This window comes from Dromiciops gliroides, chromosome 2, assembly GCF_019393635.1.
Source record: "Dromiciops gliroides isolate mDroGli1 chromosome 2, mDroGli1.pri, whole genome shotgun sequence".
NCBI lineage: Eukaryota > Metazoa > Chordata > Mammalia > Microbiotheria > Microbiotheriidae > Dromiciops > Dromiciops gliroides.
This window is the reverse complement of record NC_057862.1, coordinates 388,732,566-388,750,190: the sequence shown is the minus strand read 5'-3', so window position 1 is coordinate 388,750,190 and position 17,625 is coordinate 388,732,566. Positions and strand designations below refer to the sequence as shown.

General features: G+C 44.1%; 1 protein-coding gene across 1 annotated transcript in view; it reads left to right on the top strand.

Annotated features, from left to right (window-relative positions):
• LAMC3 (laminin subunit gamma 3) overlaps positions 1–17,625 on the top strand; it is an 86,453-nt gene that overhangs the window by 44,223 nt on the left and 24,605 nt on the right. Inside the window, exons 9-15 of the mRNA XM_043985224.1 lie at positions 555–671; positions 894–1,086; positions 2,334–2,455; positions 5,670–5,888; positions 7,327–7,515; positions 14,190–14,435; positions 14,681–14,834. Of these exons, the coding sequence (XP_043841159.1) occupies positions 555–671; positions 894–1,086; positions 2,334–2,455; positions 5,670–5,888; positions 7,327–7,515; positions 14,190–14,435; positions 14,681–14,834 (1,240 nt within the window). The remainder of the gene's footprint in view (positions 1–554; positions 672–893; positions 1,087–2,333; positions 2,456–5,669; positions 5,889–7,326; positions 7,516–14,189; positions 14,436–14,680; positions 14,835–17,625) is intronic.

Below are 17,625 nucleotides of genomic sequence, written 5' to 3'. Positions count from 1 at the left end.
AGCCAGGCCCATCTCCCCACAGAGAGTCTGCGTCTGTGCTATTCCTGGAACTAAAGAGAGGGCGTGGATGCATAGAAAAAAGCCAGCATCTGTGCCCTTTGATGGGTCCTAGGATGAGGGCCCTTCATATAGTAAGAATTTAACATGTATTTAATTTACCATAATATTTAGAGGGGGGAAAGAAGATTATCTATTACAATCCCTTCATTTTTCAGATGAGGAAAGTGAAGGGTAAGTGACTCATCCAATGTCACACAAAGATCAAGTTTAAGCCCAATTCCAAATCTTGTGACCATAGGATCTAGATTTAGAGTTGAAAGGGATCTTAGAGGGTATCAAACCCAACCCTCTCATTTTACAGATGCGGAAACTGAGGCACAGAGAGCTCAAGTGATTTGCCCAGGGTTGCACAGATAGTGTCTGAGTAGAATTTGAGCTCTGTTCTCCCCAGTGCACCACTGCACCCTCTAGTGGTCCCTAACATCATCCATGCTTCCCTTACAGCTCCCCACAGTGACCTTCTTTCTCAGTTTGTTTGTGTGCTTGTTGTAAAGGGGCTGAGGGCTGGCAAGCCAGAGGTCCTGCAGGGAGAGAAGAGCCTGTACAGTGGAGCCAGAGTGGAATCTTCCTGGAGCCAAAGGGCGAGGAGCTATGGGACTTCATTGCACCAGGTATTCCATACGCCCCCGTGGCTGGCTGCCAAGACTTTCTTATTTGTTCACCCCCTTTCCATGTATTCCCACCAAGCTAGGAATCTCAGACAGCATCTCTTTATCCCTCATCTCTCCGGCTTCCCAAATGCCTCAGAGTCGTTCATTCATTCATTCATTCATTCATTCATTCATTCATTCATTCATTCATGTGGGCTTCCCTTTCTTCTCCCTCTTCCTTAGAGAAATTCCTGGGAGACCAGCGCCTAAGCTATGGACAGACCCTCTCTCTGACCTTCCGGTTAGCACCTGGGAGCTCTCTCTTCCCTGTCTGGCTGAAATTGGAAGGGGCAGGACTGGCCCTGTCTCTGAAACCCACCAGCCCAGTGAGTACCCAACAGCCTGGACAGCCTGAAGAACACCTGTTGGTGTTCAGGTAAGCGGGGGTGATGAATGTCTTCCCAAACACCTGGTCCAGGAGGGTTGGCCCCAGTGAGCAGAACCAAAAACAATGGTCCAGAATTGCAAAGAGGAACACTTGGGTTCCATTCCAGGAAAATCTTGCTAAAAATCTGAAATGTCCAAAAATAAAATGACTAGAATGTTTCTAGAAGTGGTGAGTTACTCCTCCTTGGGTCTTTAAGCAGAGACTGAATGACCAATTATTCCTTAGTCAGTCAACAAGCATTAATTAAGGGTATACTATGTATCGAGCACTGGTCCAGTCAATAGGATAAGCATTTACTAGGCACCTCCCAGGTGTCAGGCACTGTGCTAAGCACCAGTGGTGATTCCCAGGAAAGAATTACCAAAGAAGATATACTTGGATTATCTTTCTGGGACTCTGCTGTTTTTAAAGAAATAAACGGGGGTAACCCTCCGATCTTCTTTGAAAAGGTCACTGTGTTTTCTCATCCCCTATCTGATCAAAGCCAATGTGCCATAATACTAGTAAAAATCTATAATATAATATAATCTATAATGTTATAATATAATATAATCTATAATAATACTAATAATAATCTATAATATAAAATTTATATAATGCTTTAAGGTTTGCAAAACACTACATTTTATTTGACATGCTATTATATATTATATTTTATTTGACAGGCTATAGAAAGATATGCTATTTTTATTCTCATTTTACAAATGAGGAAACTGAGGCTGAAAAAGGTTAAGTTTCTTGCCCAGGTTCACACAGTTAGCAAATAGGATCATCCTGTCCGAAGCAGGATTTAAACTCAGGTCTTCCTGATGTTAAATCAGGAATCTGAATGGGGAATCAAAAGACCTAGGTTTGAATGCCATCTTTCCCATAATCTGCTATGTCACTTATTTGCTTGTGACTCAGTTTCCTCATCTGTAAAATAAGAGGGTTCAAAGTTCCCTTCCAGCTCTATTATCCTAATGTAGTCTGGTCTACTCTAGTCTGGTTAGTGGGATCCCAGTGCTATTTCCCTACAGCCTATCAGAAAGTTCTAAATAGTACTGGTCTTCTCACCTTTTCCTGATAAAAAATCTTCCTGGATTTCCTCTTGTCTCAATGGGAACAAGCAAGCAATTCAGCCTGTTCTCTGTTCTGGCCCACCCAGCTAGGGGCAAAGGCCCCAGGCATCTCAGACCCCAAGGAATGAGGCAGAGTACCATTCCTCCCCTTTTTTGTTCCATTCACCCTGGCAGCTTGCAGGAGACCTCGGAGGACACAAAGCTCCCACTCCCTGCCTTTCACTTCCAGAGGCTCTTGGCCAACCTGACGGCACTCCAGATCCAGGTCGAAGGTTCCAGAGACAGACACTCCAAAGGTGAGGAGGGAAAATATGGGATCTAAGGAACTACTCTATACTCAAAGAAACACTGTAAAACAGATTTATGGGTTAACTTTGGCATCCAGGGCTAGAAGGGTCTTTGGGAATTCCTCTGGCCCATCCCCTCCTATCCAGAATGACCCTAGACAGATAAATCTGATATTTTAGTTTTCCAATTGAGGAGATTCCAAAGGACTTAAAATATCAGAGGTATTTACATATCTTCCTACTACCATACTTAAATATCTATCATTTTCTTGTCCACACAATTAGCTCTTTTTTTCCTACAGTGGTCTTTACCTCCTAGCCTAGTGCTTCCATTTTTTCAATATCTATTTACTTTAGCATTCGTGCTACCCCAGAGATTTTATGCTCAACATTACAATTCTTTACTTTTTCTTGTTCCTCTTTCCTTTTAACAGCTACCTCGAAGCACTTCATTGTGAGAGATTAGCCCATTCTCCCTTTCCTAACGGCAAACTGTCTGTCAAAGTCTTTTGTTCCAGCCAAATTGGACTACCCTGGGGGCAGCTAGGTGGCGCAGTGGATAGAGCACTGGCCCTGGAGTCAAAAGGACCTGAGTTCAAATCCAGCCTCAGACCCTTGACACTTACTAGCTGTGTGACCCTGGGCAAGTCACTTAACCCCAATTGCCTCACCAAAAACAAAATCAAACAAACAAACAAACAAAAAAACCAAACTGGACTACCTTTTGTCCCCTAAGCAAGTCTTATGCTATACTACCACTGACCCTTTATCCATCCATTCATCTATCCATCCATCCACCCATCCATCCATTCATCTATCCATCCATCCATCAACAAGCACTTTTTAAATGTCCACTAAATATGAGGCTCTTTACTAATAGTTAGGGATATAGAGAAAGGCAAAAAGTCCTGCCCTCAAGGAGCTTACATTCTAATGGGGAAGACAACATGTAAATAACTAAATACATACAGAATTGATGGAAGGTAATCTTAGAGGGGAGGGCTCCAGCAGATAGGGGAGGACGGGGAAATGTCTCTTTGCTGAAGGTGGTTTGAGTTGAGACTAGAAGAATAACAAAGTAACAGAGAGGTGAGAAGAGAGAGGGTCTCTATGGGGTAAGATGTCTTCCCTGCCATCCCTTGCATTTTGAGTTCCTGCAAACAGTTTAAACAAGTCAATTACCACCTTCTCCAAGAAGCCTTCTCTGATTTCCTTAATGCACTCATGTAATACATAGTATGTTTTCATTTCTTGTCCCCCTTTTCCATGAGGACAGAGCCCATATCGAACCTAAAATTGAACTCTCCTGCTAGGGTCTTTTGTTGTTGTTCAGTTGTGTCTGCCTCTTCGTGACCCCATTTGGGATTTTCTTGGCAAAGACACTGTGATGGTTTGTCATTTCCTTCTCCAGCTCATTTTGCAGATGAGGACACTGAGGCAAATAGGGTTAAGTGACTTACCCAAGGTCATCCAGCTAGTAAGTATCTGAGGCCAGATTTGAACTCAGAGAGATGAGTCTTCCTGATTCCAAGCCCAGTGCTCTCTCCACTGCACCACCTAGCTGCCCCCCTGCTAGGATCTAGCAGCTGCCTTATAGATGTGGGAGGAAAAAAGGGAGGGAAGGGAAGAAAAAAGGGAAGAGAAGAAAGGAAGGGGAAGTGAGAGAGGAAAGAAAGAAGTAGCAGCATGGAGTAGTGACTAGAGAGCCAGTCTTGAAACCACAATAGCTTCTAGTCTTCAGGGTTCTAGACTTGCTTCTAAGCATGTCACTTAACCTCTTAGTGTTCTAGACAATTCTCTAAGACTATACATTGCAGAGAAGGTGCTGACCTGCACTGATAAGCAGAGTTCCCTGATTCCAGTGAACTCCCCACTCTGGTCTCTAGCCATTGAATAAATAATGTCTCTTCCTCACACAGCTCTCTCCCTACAATCTCTCTTGGGCAGGTGTTCTCTATCCTACTCAGGACATTTCTATCTGCTTTTAGCAGCTTCCTCTGCCATCCAGACCTGGCTGCTAAACTCCTCTCTATTAAAGATGGTTCTCATGGTCAAAAAAATTCACTGGGCATGAGCATTCTGCCAGCAGCAGAGGAAAATGGAAATAAGGGCAATGTCCTCTCTATTAGGCTTAAGATTGAAACCGGCTCGACAGCCGGGACACAAGCGATAAACTCCTGGAAGAAATTAAGTACTTTTCTGTTGAAGGAAGATACGAATGAAAAAATCTTTCAAATGTCTCCTCTAAAACTAACCATTTTTACAAAGTGGGGGAACATGGTCTACAGACTTTAGTGGGGGACAGGCAAGTGTGTGGAGGTGGGGGGAACCAGCAAGGCTTCACCAAAGAAGTCTTCTTGAAGGAGGGACCTAAAGGAACAAAGAAGCAGCAGCTTGCTTTGTGGCGAGGATAGAAGACTGCAGGGGAGTGGGTTTCTCCATGTTTCCTACTGCCTTTCCACCAAAAATCCCCCCATCTCCGAGTGATCTGCTGCCCAAGAATAGAGTATTCTTAGGTAGGAAGCAGCTTGATCCAGTGGATGTATTTGTAGTCAGAGAACCTGAGTTCAAATCCTGACTCTGTGTGACCTTGGACAAGTCACTTCATCTCTACAAACCTCCATTTCCTCATTTGAAATGAGGGGAGATGGACTAGTTCAGAGGTATCCAACACTCAGCAGACCCATAGTGCTGCATAAACCAGATTAAAATGTAGTTGGGAGGGGCAGCTAGGTGGCACAGTAGATAGAGCACAGGCCCTGGAGTCAGGAGTACCGGAGTTCAAATTCGGCCTCAGACACTTAACACTTACTAGCTGTGTCACCCTGGGCAAGTCACTTAACCCCAATTGCTTCACTAAAAAAAAAAATGTAATTGGGAAATATTTAACAAAATAAATAAAAATACTATAAAACCTAGATAATATTGATATGTGGTTTTCTAATATCTAGATAATCTAGATAATATTGATATGTGGTTTTTAATGTGCAACCTGCAGGGATCCTTACATCCAATTCCATGGCCCCCATTTCTACTTGAGATTGACATCACTAGAATGGATGACCTCTGAGGTCCCTTCTGGCTCTAAATCTCTGAACTTGTGATTCTTTGGGTATTGACTGTCTCTCAGATGGAAGTGTCAGAGTCCAAAAGAAGGATCTTATGGGGTATGGGCACCTGTTAACTAACTCATCTTCTGTCTCTGTTTTCTCCCCCTCTGCAGGTCGAATGACCCTGACTAACGTCCAGCTCACTTCAGCAGGCCCTGGTCTATCCCCTGTAGCCCCTTGGGTAGAGGTGTGCACATGTCCCAAGGGGTACATGGGACAGTTCTGTGAATCCTGCTCTCCAGGGTACAAGAGGGAGACACCACTGAGCGGGCCCTATGCCAATTGTGTTCCCTGCACCTGTAACCAACATGGCAACTGTGACCCTGAAACAGGTCAGAATTTCTCCATAGCCCTTGGGTGCTACCATTCTACCTTCATGGGAGCTTGGACTGGTTAGCTATTGGGTATGTGGTCAGAGTAGATCCCTCTCTCCACCAATGTCCCTTCCTCAGTGACCCCCATCACCCCAGTCATAGACTCTGGACTTCCTACCAGCAGGGATTATAACCTGAGTGGCCAGGTGGCCTATAAGTGTTTCATAGATATGAGTGTAAAACGCCTGAAAACATGCCTTCCAGCATCAATCACATTTAGAGATGGAGAGAGAATGTGGGCTGATGTCACCTTTAGAGAGGCTTTGTCCTTGTGAGTTATGCCATAGGAAATCCTGGGTTTGGAGGAAATACATGCATGTTTGCATGCAGGGCCCATATGTCTACTATGCTGAGTCCTAATGTCCTTCCCTACTCTCTGGGGCTCAAAGGAAGCCTCCTAGCGTGAGTAACTCAGAGCACAACATTTTAGGGTCTAAGGATCCATCTCCCCTTGTTCACCCCTTGAGTTCTTTCTCTGTATTCCTGTCAATCCCAAACCCTAGCTGAGTGATGTCTGGGAGCTCTGAGCATCCTCCAGGAATGATCTCAGACGTGGAAATCCTGGTTACCCCTTCTTGGTCAGGCCCATCTTGACTATCTCCTTTGGGCCCCAGGACAAGCTCCATTTCATCAGGGACAAGGTCTTGCCTTGCTCCCCTAGGTTTGTGTATTGTACAGACCTAAATCTTGGTGCTAATTCCTGGGGAAGAAAGCTAAAGAATCCCCCTTCCCCTCCCACCCCTGCTTCCATGGGAACCTGAGTATTCGGGAAAGAGCGGGCTCTGGGTAATCTCTGCATGTTCACTGACTTAGCATTGCCTCCCACTCAGCATGAAGGTATAGGGAGTCAGATTTATGAGTTCTGTCCTACCTTGGGGCAAGCCATAAGTGACTGTACTTTTGCTTGCCAACATATGAGAGTATGTGACCTGGCTGTAACTACTTGAGAAAAAAGAGGGAAAAGAAGTATCACAAAAAATAATGAAGTCATATATTTGCAAGATAATCCTTTGGTAGAGGCAGCTAGGTGGTACAGTGGATAGAGCACTGGCCCTGAAGCTGGGAGGATCTGAATTCAAATCTCACCTCAGATACTTACTAGCTGTGTGACCCTGGGCAAGTCACTTAACCCCAATTGCCTTAAAACATCTGGGGCCAAGATAATCCTTTGGTTAGATTTAGACCACAATTCCATCATCATATGGCCACTAAAGGCTGTGTGTCTTTTAGTCATTTCATGCCCCTCTCTGGACCTTGTTTTCTCTCCTTTAAACTGAGAATGTGTCCTGTTTCCTTCTTTTCTTACAAAGGAGATAAGGAGACCTCATCAATAAAACGCTCTGGACTTCTCAGAGCCCAGGGCAAGATATGATGATTATTCCCCCCCCCCCCCCAGGGATCTGTCGGTGCCAGCACCATACAGAAGGACCCTCCTGTGAGCGCTGCACATCCGGCTTCTACGGCAACCCCTTTCTGGGTCAAGAGGACGACTGTAAGCCCTGTCCCTGTCCTGGTCAATCAGCATGCACAACCATCCCAGAGAGCAGGGAGGTGGTGTGTACTCATTGCCCAAAGGGCCAGAGAGGTGAGACTCTACACCCGAGAAGTAATCCTGCTTGGTAGCTCTGACTTCATGGGAGGAACACAAAGGTCGACTGAGGTTTAAGGAGGAAAGGGTGGGATGGATGACTGTGACTCAAAGGGATGGACAAATTCCTAAGATGCCATGCCACTGGGGGAGGAAAGGAATGTCACTGGAGGAGTGTGGTTAGGGGAGGGACAAGGGAGTATACTAGAAGCATATTGCTACTCTCCCCTCCTATCCACCATTGATAGATGAGAGAGAGAGAGAGAGAGAGAGAGAGAGAGAGAGAGAGAGAGAGAGAGAGAGAGGGTAGATAGATAGATAGGGTAGATAGATAGATAGATAGATAGATGATGGATAGATAGATGATAGATCAGATAGGTAGATAGATAGGTAGGTGGATGATAGAGAGAGATGATGGATGGATGGATGGATAGATAGATAGTTAGATGGATAGATAGATAGATGTTGGATAGATAGGTAAATAGATGATAGATAGATAGATAGATAGATGATGGATAGATGGATAGATGGATGGATAGGTGACAGAAATATGAGAAAGATAGACATAAATAACAGAGATAAGTAGACATGGAGAGATAGGCTGACGGATGGATGGATGATTGGATGGACAGAGCGATGGATAAATGATTGGATGGATGGATGAATAGTTAGAGAGAAAGAGATAAAAAGACAGAGCATTTATTAAGTATTTACTTTATGCCAGACACTGTGCTAAGGGTTGGGCATATAAATAAAAGCAAACAAGACAGTCCTTGCCCTCAAGGAACTTATAGTCTAACTGTGGAAGATAATATATAAAAGGACCTAAAAACTGGGAAGGGGTACCCTGATAGGAAAGGTAGCTCACAAGGAATAAATCTAGAGAATAAGTAGAGAGAGGAATGAAGTGAACATAGCTGGGTTCCCTCATCATATAGCATTCCAGGGTAGGGTCTTCCCAATCCTGAGAATGGGCCTGGAAGTGGGGATATCACCAGGATAGAAAGGCTGATTTTAAATGCAAGTTATGCTGCAGATAGGGGCAGCTAGGTGGCACAGTGGATAGAGAAGAAGACTCCTCTCCCTGAGTTCAAATCTGGCCTCAGACACTAACTAGTTGTATGACCCTAAGCAAGTCACTTAACCCTGTTTGTCTCAGTTTCCTCATCTGTAAAATGAGCTTGAGAAGGAAATGACAGACCACTTCATTGTCTCTGCAAAGAAAACCCCAAATGGGGTCACAGAGTTGGACATGACTCAAAGGACTCAACAACAACAACAAAAAATGGGGATTATAATATCACCTATCTCCCAGGGTTGTTGTGAGGATCAAATGAGATAGTGTTTGCAAAGTGCTTAGCATAGTACTCAGCAGGTACTAGGTGCTTAATAAATGCTTATTCCCTTCCCTCCTTCCTTCCCTTGAGAAGTTCATGGAAAGGAATAATATATAAGAAAACCAGAAAGGTAGAAAGGGGCCAAGTTGTAAAAAGCCTTAAAAGCCCAACAGAGGATCTTCTATTTGATCCTGGAGGTAATAGAGAGTCACTGGAGTTTATTGAGAGATGACATGGTCAAAACAATGCTTTAGGAAACTCCTCTGGCAGATTATGGAAGATAGTTTGGAGTAGGGAGAGATTGGAGACAGGTAGAAGAGACTGATGTGAAGTCTCTTGTAGGAGATCAGGTGGGAGATGATGAGAGCCTAAAGAGAGGGAGGGCTGTGTGAGTACAAGGGATGTTGTGGAGTAAAAAAACGACAAGATTGGACAATGGATTTGCTATGTGGGGGAGTGACAATGAGGAGCTGTGGGTAGTAATGTGGCTGTTATTTATAGTACTACCTACATCCTAGGGTTGTTGTGAGGAGCAAATGAGATCATGTGCAAAAAGCACCTGGTAAACCTTAACTAAAGGTTAGATATTATTGAGTGAGAATTTGAATTTGAATATAAAGTGACTAAGAATAATAGCTAGTATTTGTATTGTGCTTTGAGGTTTACAATGTGCTTTACAAAGATTATCTCCTGGGGCAGCTAGGTGGCGCAGTGGATAAAGCACTGGCCTTGGGTTCAGGAGGACCTGAGTTCAAATCCAGCCTCAGACACTTGACACTAGCTGTGTGACCCTGGGCAAGTCACTTAACCCTCATTGCCCCACAAACCAAAAAAACAAAACTTAACATAACAAAGATTATCTCCTTTGATCCTCACAACAACCCTAGGATGTAAGTACAGCTATTATCCCCGTTTTATAGATGAGGAAACTGAAATAATTGGTCCAGGTCACAACTTGTATGTGTCTGAGGCTAGATTTGAACTCAGGTTTTCCTGAATCCAGGTTCAGGGTTCTATCTATTGTGCCACCTAGCTGAAAACCTGGGTGATTAGAAGAATGGTAGCATCCTTGACAGTAATGGAAGTTTGGAAAGGAAATTTGGAAGTGGGTTGGGAGAAGGAGGGAATAATGAATTCTGTTTTGGAAATGTTGAGATTGAGACGCCTATGGAATATCCGGTTCAAAATACTCAATGGGTAGTTGGTCAGATGGGATTATATCTCAAGAGAGAAGAGATTAGGGCAGAATATATAGATTTGGGAGTCTTCCGCAAATTGAACCCATGGGAACTGGTGAGATCATAAAATGAGACAGAGTAGAGAGAAAAGAAGACCAAGGACAGAGGTTTGGGGGATACTCGAGTGATGAGGGACACTAATGAAGTTCCGGTAAAGACTGAAGAGAAGTAAGAAAGAGTAGCTATGGTCATAAAAACCCATAAAGTACCCAGAAAGTACTTGCTGTCAAATACTGCCGAAAGGTGAAGAGGGATAAGCACTAAAAAAAGGTCATTACACTTGGAGAAAGCAGTTTTATTTGAATCCTGAGTTTGGAAGCCAGATTGAAAAGAGTTTAGAAGACAGTAACAGGAGAGGAAGTGGAAGCACTTGTGTAGACAAATCAAGAATTTTAGCTAAGAAGGAAAGGAGGGAGACAAGATGATAGATCCACAATACCTAAACAGAACTCATAGATATTAGACCAGTTCATATTTTTCTTGGAAGCTTTGGATGTTGGAGCTTTGACCCTGTTATTATCTTCTTCTGAGGTTGTATTGTGGTCTACCTTACTCCCAAAGAAATTTTCAATGGTCTTCTGCTTTCTTTGCCTACTCATCCTGGCTTACTATTTCTTGGCTTTTAACTCCTTCTTAAAGTGTGGCACTGCTTCTTCTCAGCCTGCCTGGCCTCACTTTCATTTGATTTTAAACTCTCCACTGGGGGGGGGGGGCGCTGCTTCTCGGCTCCACTCCTGTTCTCAGCTTCAGAGGGTCCCAGGTGTTTTGGGTTGAGAGGTGGCAGGCTTTAATCTCACCTGGCCTGTTCTCAGGTTCAGAGATAACCTCAGGCCTACTTTACTAAGCAACCAACGAGCAAAGCTTTCTGTGTTGTGGTTCTCAGCTTCCGATGAAACTGCTCTCCTGCTCCCCTCCCCCACCTGGGTCTCCCGCCACTCAGGATTTCTTCCTGGTTCCTTGCTGGGGTGAGACAGTCGAATCCTTCCCCCCAGTCCACTGGTACCCCTGCACTTACCTCCCAGGGCCAGCCGTTCAGTCCGACTGCGCCCTCGATTCCAGAAGACGCTGGTGTTGCAGCCAATTCAGAGGCACTGGGGCAAATTCCTCTGGCGGGTGTCTGGTGTGTCGGCCAGATTGCAGGGTTAGGCTTTATTCATGGCCCAGCATGGCCCCCTGAAATCTATCTATAGCTGGAGAAAACTCTCAGGCCGTATTTTTGTGTGTTTTCTGCCCCAAGGGTTCTTTTATTGTTATTTTTAGGGTGACCGTATCAGGAACCTTGTGGGTTTAATGTCTTTCCTCTGCCATCTTGGCTCCACCCCCTCTATTTTATTTTCTAATCAGAATGAGACATTTTTTTTGGTCCTAGCCCTCTTTTGGACTTTACTATAATTTTTCAAAATGTCTTTTTTTGGGGGGGTGAGGCAATTGGGGTTAAGTGACTTGCCTAGGGTCACACAGCTAGTAAGTGTTAAGTGTCTGAGGTCGGATTTGAACTCGGATCCGCCTGACTCCAGGGCCAGTGCTCTATTCACTGCGCCACCTAGCTGCCCCTCAAAATGTCATTTTTAAAGCCTAGATTTCTTCTTCTGTAACCTGGTTAGACTAGATAATGTCTAAGGTTTCTTCTGGTGCAGCTAGGTGCCACAATGGATAGAGTGCCTAGCCTGGAGTCAGGAAGATTCGTCCTCCTTGAGTTCAAGTTTGGCCTCGGACACATGCTGTGTGTCCCTGTGTGACCCTGGGCAAGACACTTAACCCTGTTTGTCTCAGTTTCTTCATCTGTAAAATGAGCTGGAGAAGGAAATGGCAAATCATTCCAGTATCCTTGCCAAAAAAAGGTAGTTCTATGACACTTGAGCAGTTTTCATTCAAGTGAATTCAGTTCAGTACAATAAATATTTATTAAGTACCTACTATGTATAAGACCTGGCCCAGGTAGCGGGAATACACAATTTTTTTTAAAGCCTCTGCCCAAGGGCAGCTAGGTGGCACAGTGGATACAGCACTGGCCCTGGATTCAGGAGGACCTGAGTTCAAATTTGGTCTCAGACACTTGACACTTACTAGCTGTGTGACCTTGGGCGAGTCACTTAACCCCAATTGCCTTACCAAAAAAAGCCTCTGCCTTCAGGGAGCTTACATTCTACACTACATATCCACAGATAAGTAAAGGCAAAGTACCACAAAGTAATTTCAAGAGGGAGAAAGTATTCACTGGGCCTCCAGTAGGAGATAGCATCTGAACTGTGTCTTTTAAAGAACCTCAGGATTTCAAGAGACCAAAGGAAGGAAGGAATCCAGCGAAGACTCGAGACTCCTTATTTCACCCATACAAAGACACAGAAGTGGCTGGTGCATAAGGAAACAGCTGGTAGCCAGTTGTTTAAAAAGTATTTGTGGGGGCAGCTAGGTGGCGCAGTGGATAAAGCACTGGCCCTGGATTCAGAAGGACCTGAATTTAAATCCAGGCTCAGACATGTGATACTTGTTAGATGTGTGACCCTGGGCAAGTCACTTAACCCTCATTGCCCCCCCCCCAAAATTGTTAAGCACTTACCATGCGCCAGGCACTGTGGATAAAAAAGGAGGCAAGAGAGTTTCTGCCCTTGAGGAGTTTACAATATAATGGGGAGACAACAAATGTGAATAAATAGGAAATAATTAAGAGAGGGAAGGCTCTAGTATTAAGAGAGGTTGGAGGGGCAGCTAGGTGGTGCAGTGGATAGAACACAGGCCCTGGAGTAAAGAGTACATGAGTTCAAATCCGGCCTCAGACACTTAACACTTAACTAGCTGTGTGACCCTGGGCAAGTCACTTAGCCCCAATTGCCTCACTAAAAATAAATAAATAAAGAGAGGTTGGGTAAAGCTTCCTGTAAAAGGCAGGATTTCATTTGGAACTAATAGGTCAGTTTGGATGGAAGGTAGTAAATGAATCAAAATAATATGAAATTATCGGGGGCTTTTGTATTTTATCCTAGTTTTAAGAATATCAACTTGGCAGCAATGTGGAGGATGGATCTGAGAGGGGGAGTCTGGAAGCAGGAAAACCAATTTGGAAACCACTGCAATAATCCTCAGGGCCAGCCTGATGATTTTGTATTTTATTCTAGAGGTAACAGAGAGCCATTGAAGATATTTAAGAATAGGGAGGGGGTTGACATTGTCCAATCTATGTTTTAGGAATATTAGCTAAGCATCTATTTGGAGGATGGATTGCAGTGGGGGAGCCTAGAAGGAGGAATGCCAATTTGGAGGTTATTCAATAGTCTAGGCAAGAGATCACAAGAGTCTGAATTTGGACACCATGAGTGTGAATGGAAAAAGGGGGACAGATGCAAAAGAAATTACAGAGGCAGAATTGACAAACTTCAGTGACTAAACTGAACATGAGGGTGATGAAAAGAAAAGGGTCAAGAATGACTCATGTTCTAAACCTGGAAGATGGGAAAATGGTGGTGCCGTCAACAAAAATGGGAAAAGTTGGAGGAAGGATGATTTTAGAGAGGGAGAAATGAGGTAGATTTTTCAAAAAATTTTATAACAAATCACACCCTTTCCCTTTTGAGCTTCAGGAGTTTGGGTTTGTTGTTTGCTTTTTGGGGTTTTGATGGGTTTTGTTTGTTTCCCAAGTTAGCTAAGTAAAGTTGATGACATTGCCCTGAGGCAATGAGCTCTGAGAAAGCAATGGGCCCCTCTGACTCCATGTGGATGGTCTATAAGTAAAATAGAGAGAGAGAGAAACAGGACGTGTTCTTGAAGAAGAGGTAACAAGACTGAAAAGGCAGAGGACTGGATCCTAGATCCAACACTTACCGCCCATGGGACCTTAGGCAAATCGTGTCCCAACCTCAGCTACTTCCTCTGTAAAGTGAAGAAGGAAAGTGGAGAAACTCCTCCTACCTCATAAGTGAGCACAAGACAAAGAAATAAGTAAGCAATCAATAGAATAAAACAGGCCAGGAACAAGTTTTCTGGCTCCCAGGCCTAAGCTCTTCCCATCTCCCCATACTGCTGGGGAATTTCCCACGTAGACAGGGTAAGGTTTCATCCTCCGTAAACCCCTTTCTGATTTTCTCCTCTCCCCATTCAGGACGTCTGTGTGAGATATGTGATGATGGCTTTTTTGGGGACCCCTTGGGAAAATCTGGCCCTTCCCGGCCCTGCCAGCGATGCCAGTGCAATGGGAATGTGGACCCCAATGCTGTGGGCAACTGTGACCCCACAACAGGCCACTGTCTGCGCTGTCTATACAACACGACAGGTGCCCACTGTGAGCAGTGCCAGGAGGGTTTCTACGGGAGTGCCCTGGCCCTGCACCCTGTAGACAAATGCACTCGTGAGTATGGAGGGCCCTAGGAGATCCAGTGGTGAAAGAGGGAGGGGGGTGCAAAAGAGTGTCCTCTTCCCCACTGAGATACTCTCACTGTATATTCCATTGCATGATGCCCTCTGCTGCCAGAGGGGAAGATCCGGGCAGGAAAATCTAAGGACAAAGAAAGCCACAGTAGTTGTCCTTCTCTGCCTTGGCCTCATTAACCCAAACATTTCACATCTTTCTCCTTTCTCCCCTCTATACCCTAGCCTGCAACTGCAACCTATCAGGCTCAGCCAGAGAACAGGGGGCCTGTGACCCTGTGACAGGCCAGTGTTCCTGCCTCCCCCACGTGACTGGACGAGACTGCAGTCGCTGCAGTCCTGGTTTCTTTGATCTCCAGCCAGAGAGGGGCTGCCGGAGGTGGGTAGGGACAGGCCAAGCTACTTCTAGAGGCTGTGTCATTCATTCCCTGGTAGTCTAGTGGGGCCTGGGCTGAGGGAGGCAACTGGATGTCGGGTCCAGGAGGGCTTGGTCATCCAGAGAGGGAGCTGTGGTTGTGAATAAATCTGTCCCAGCTGCACTGGGCCAACTGCCTGGCAGGCAGGTGTCACTTATTGAATAGGCACATAGGAATTGCCGCACTGAGTCAGATGCCTGGTCTATCTGGCAAAGAGAGGTGCCCAGGGTTCAGTGCGTGGGTTGGCCGGGCTGTTCTCCCTGACAGCAGGCTTCCTGGCTGGGTCTGTCCCAGTATTTGTCAGCAGCCAATGTGTAGCTCTGTCATTCAGAAATGTGTCCAAGCCCTCCTCTCAGCTTCCTCTGAAATATCCTGCTTGGCTAATGAGGTTTATACATGTGTGTGTATATGTATGTATGTATAGTATAGTATATTTATTCTCAATTTAATAAACACTAAATAAAATGAATGTTTCCATATAAGCAGTAGTTTATATGTAAGAAGAGTAGTTCTTGGGGGCAGCTAAGTGGCACAGTAGATAGAGCACCGGCCCTGGAGTCAGGAGTACCTGAGTTCAAATCCAGCCTCAGACACTTACTAGCTGTGTGACCCTGGGCAAGTCACTTAACCCTCATTGCCCTGCAAAAAACAAACAAACAAATAAAAGATATGTTTCACCAGACTGACAGATGGGTCCATGTCACACACAAAAGGACAACCTCTGACACAATAGAATAGAAAAAAAAGAATTATATTTGAGGTTGTGAATCTTTATCATATAGAGCTTGTTAACTAAATAATAAATTCAACGTGTAGTTTTCAAAACTGTCCTGTTTGTGATTCCTTCTGGTCTTCTTTTCTGTTCTCTTTTGTTGATTTTAACATGCTCAATGATTTTCCCCCCTCTCTACCTCTCTTTCCCTCCCTCCCTCCTTTATTCCCTGCCCCCCTTTCTCTCTGTCTCTGTCTGTCTCTGTCTCTCTCTGTGTCTCTCTCTCTCCTATCTCTATTTTCCCTCCTCCTCCCACCTATCCCTACAGGGAAGGAATAAAAAGAAAGCCTATGCTTGGGGCAGCTAGGTGGCACAGTGGATAAAGCACCAGCCTTGAATTCAGGAGGACCTGAGTTCAAATCAGACCTCAGACACTTGACACTTACTATGTGACTCTGGGCAAGTCACTTAACCCCAACTGCCTTACCAAAAAAAAAAGAAAGAAAGCCTATGCCACAAATATGCATAATCAAGCATACTAGATTCTCACATTGACCTAATTCAAATAGGTATGCCTTATTCTGCAGCTGAGTCCATTCCCTCTGTCTTAGGAGATGACTAGGATTTTCTTCATCAGACCTCTAGAAATGTGGTTGGTCATTGTATCAATCACAGCTCTCAGAGTTTTTCATAGATGTTTCCTACTGTGCCAATTAAAAAGATTAGAGAGACATAGTTTCTAGATAATTTAATCATTTTCTTAATAAGGCTAGCACATTATTAATAAAAGGATAGTCATTTGGCCATCTCTCTTAGAGCAAAGACCCCTAATGGTGGTGTCACAGTTTATATGTCCTTCGAGCAGAGGAGGTGTTCCTGAGGGGTGGCAATCAGCTCGGATTGATTAACACAATAGGAGGTGTGAGCTACATTAAAATGAAAGTCTTGGAGTCCATGACTTGGGTAACTCAAACCTTGGTCAAAAAAGACATTAATTTCCATATCACCTGTCTTGATAATAGGGAGAATCAACCTTTCCCCAGACCTGTCTGAACAAATACAGTGAATTTCTTTTACTCTCTGATTAGATCTTGCCCATTTAAATCTCTTAGAGAGATTTCCCACACTGGTTGGTTTCTGGATGAGGAAGTAGAAAAGGGGAAAAACCTTGGTCCTAATACAATAATTATTTATTAAATACGAGAGAAATATTAATTTCTCACACTCCATAATATTGTTATCATGTGAATAACTCTCCTCTTCTACTCGCTCGGATTGCTTCATGCCAGATTTCTCTGAAGCCATCCCTTTCCTCATTTCTTACAGTGTAATAATATTCCATTACATTCACATGCCACAATTTGTTCAACCATTCCCCAGCTAATTGGAATCCTCTTATCTCCCATTTCTTTACCACCACAAAAAAAGAGCTGCTATAAATATTTTTGTATATTTGGATCCTTTTCCTTTTTTTTTTAAACTTCTCAGTGAATAGGCCTAGAAATGGTATTATTGGGTCAAAAATTAGGTAATACATTTTCCAATTTTATTATTCACTGTGAAAAAAGGACTTCCATTCATCTGTCCCAGATTTACCATATTCTAGTTTATTTTTCTAATCTTGTTTTCATTGTTCTCTTTTGGTTTTACATCCTCTTCTTATCTAAATATAGCCCTTCCTCCCTATGCCCTACTCAGCTAGCAACTTTTGTAACAAAAAAATAAAAAGGAAAGAGGGAAAAAAGTAATCAGCACAAAACCAATCCGCAAATCAACCATGCCTGACAGTGTATGCAATATTCTACACCCATTATCCCCCACCTTTGCAAAGAAAGGAAGGGGGTATGGCTCTATTTTCATTCTAGTGTTTGTTCAGCAAATCTGTCTCCATATCATACTAATTCACAAAAGACTATGTCTAAACCTGGTTTTTTCAGTTGCCTAATCCTGCTCCTGACTTTGTATGCCTTGATCATATTCTTTCTCAGCTGCAGCATTTGAAAAGCCCAGGTTTAACTTCTGTGCCCCCTGCATGCTGGGCT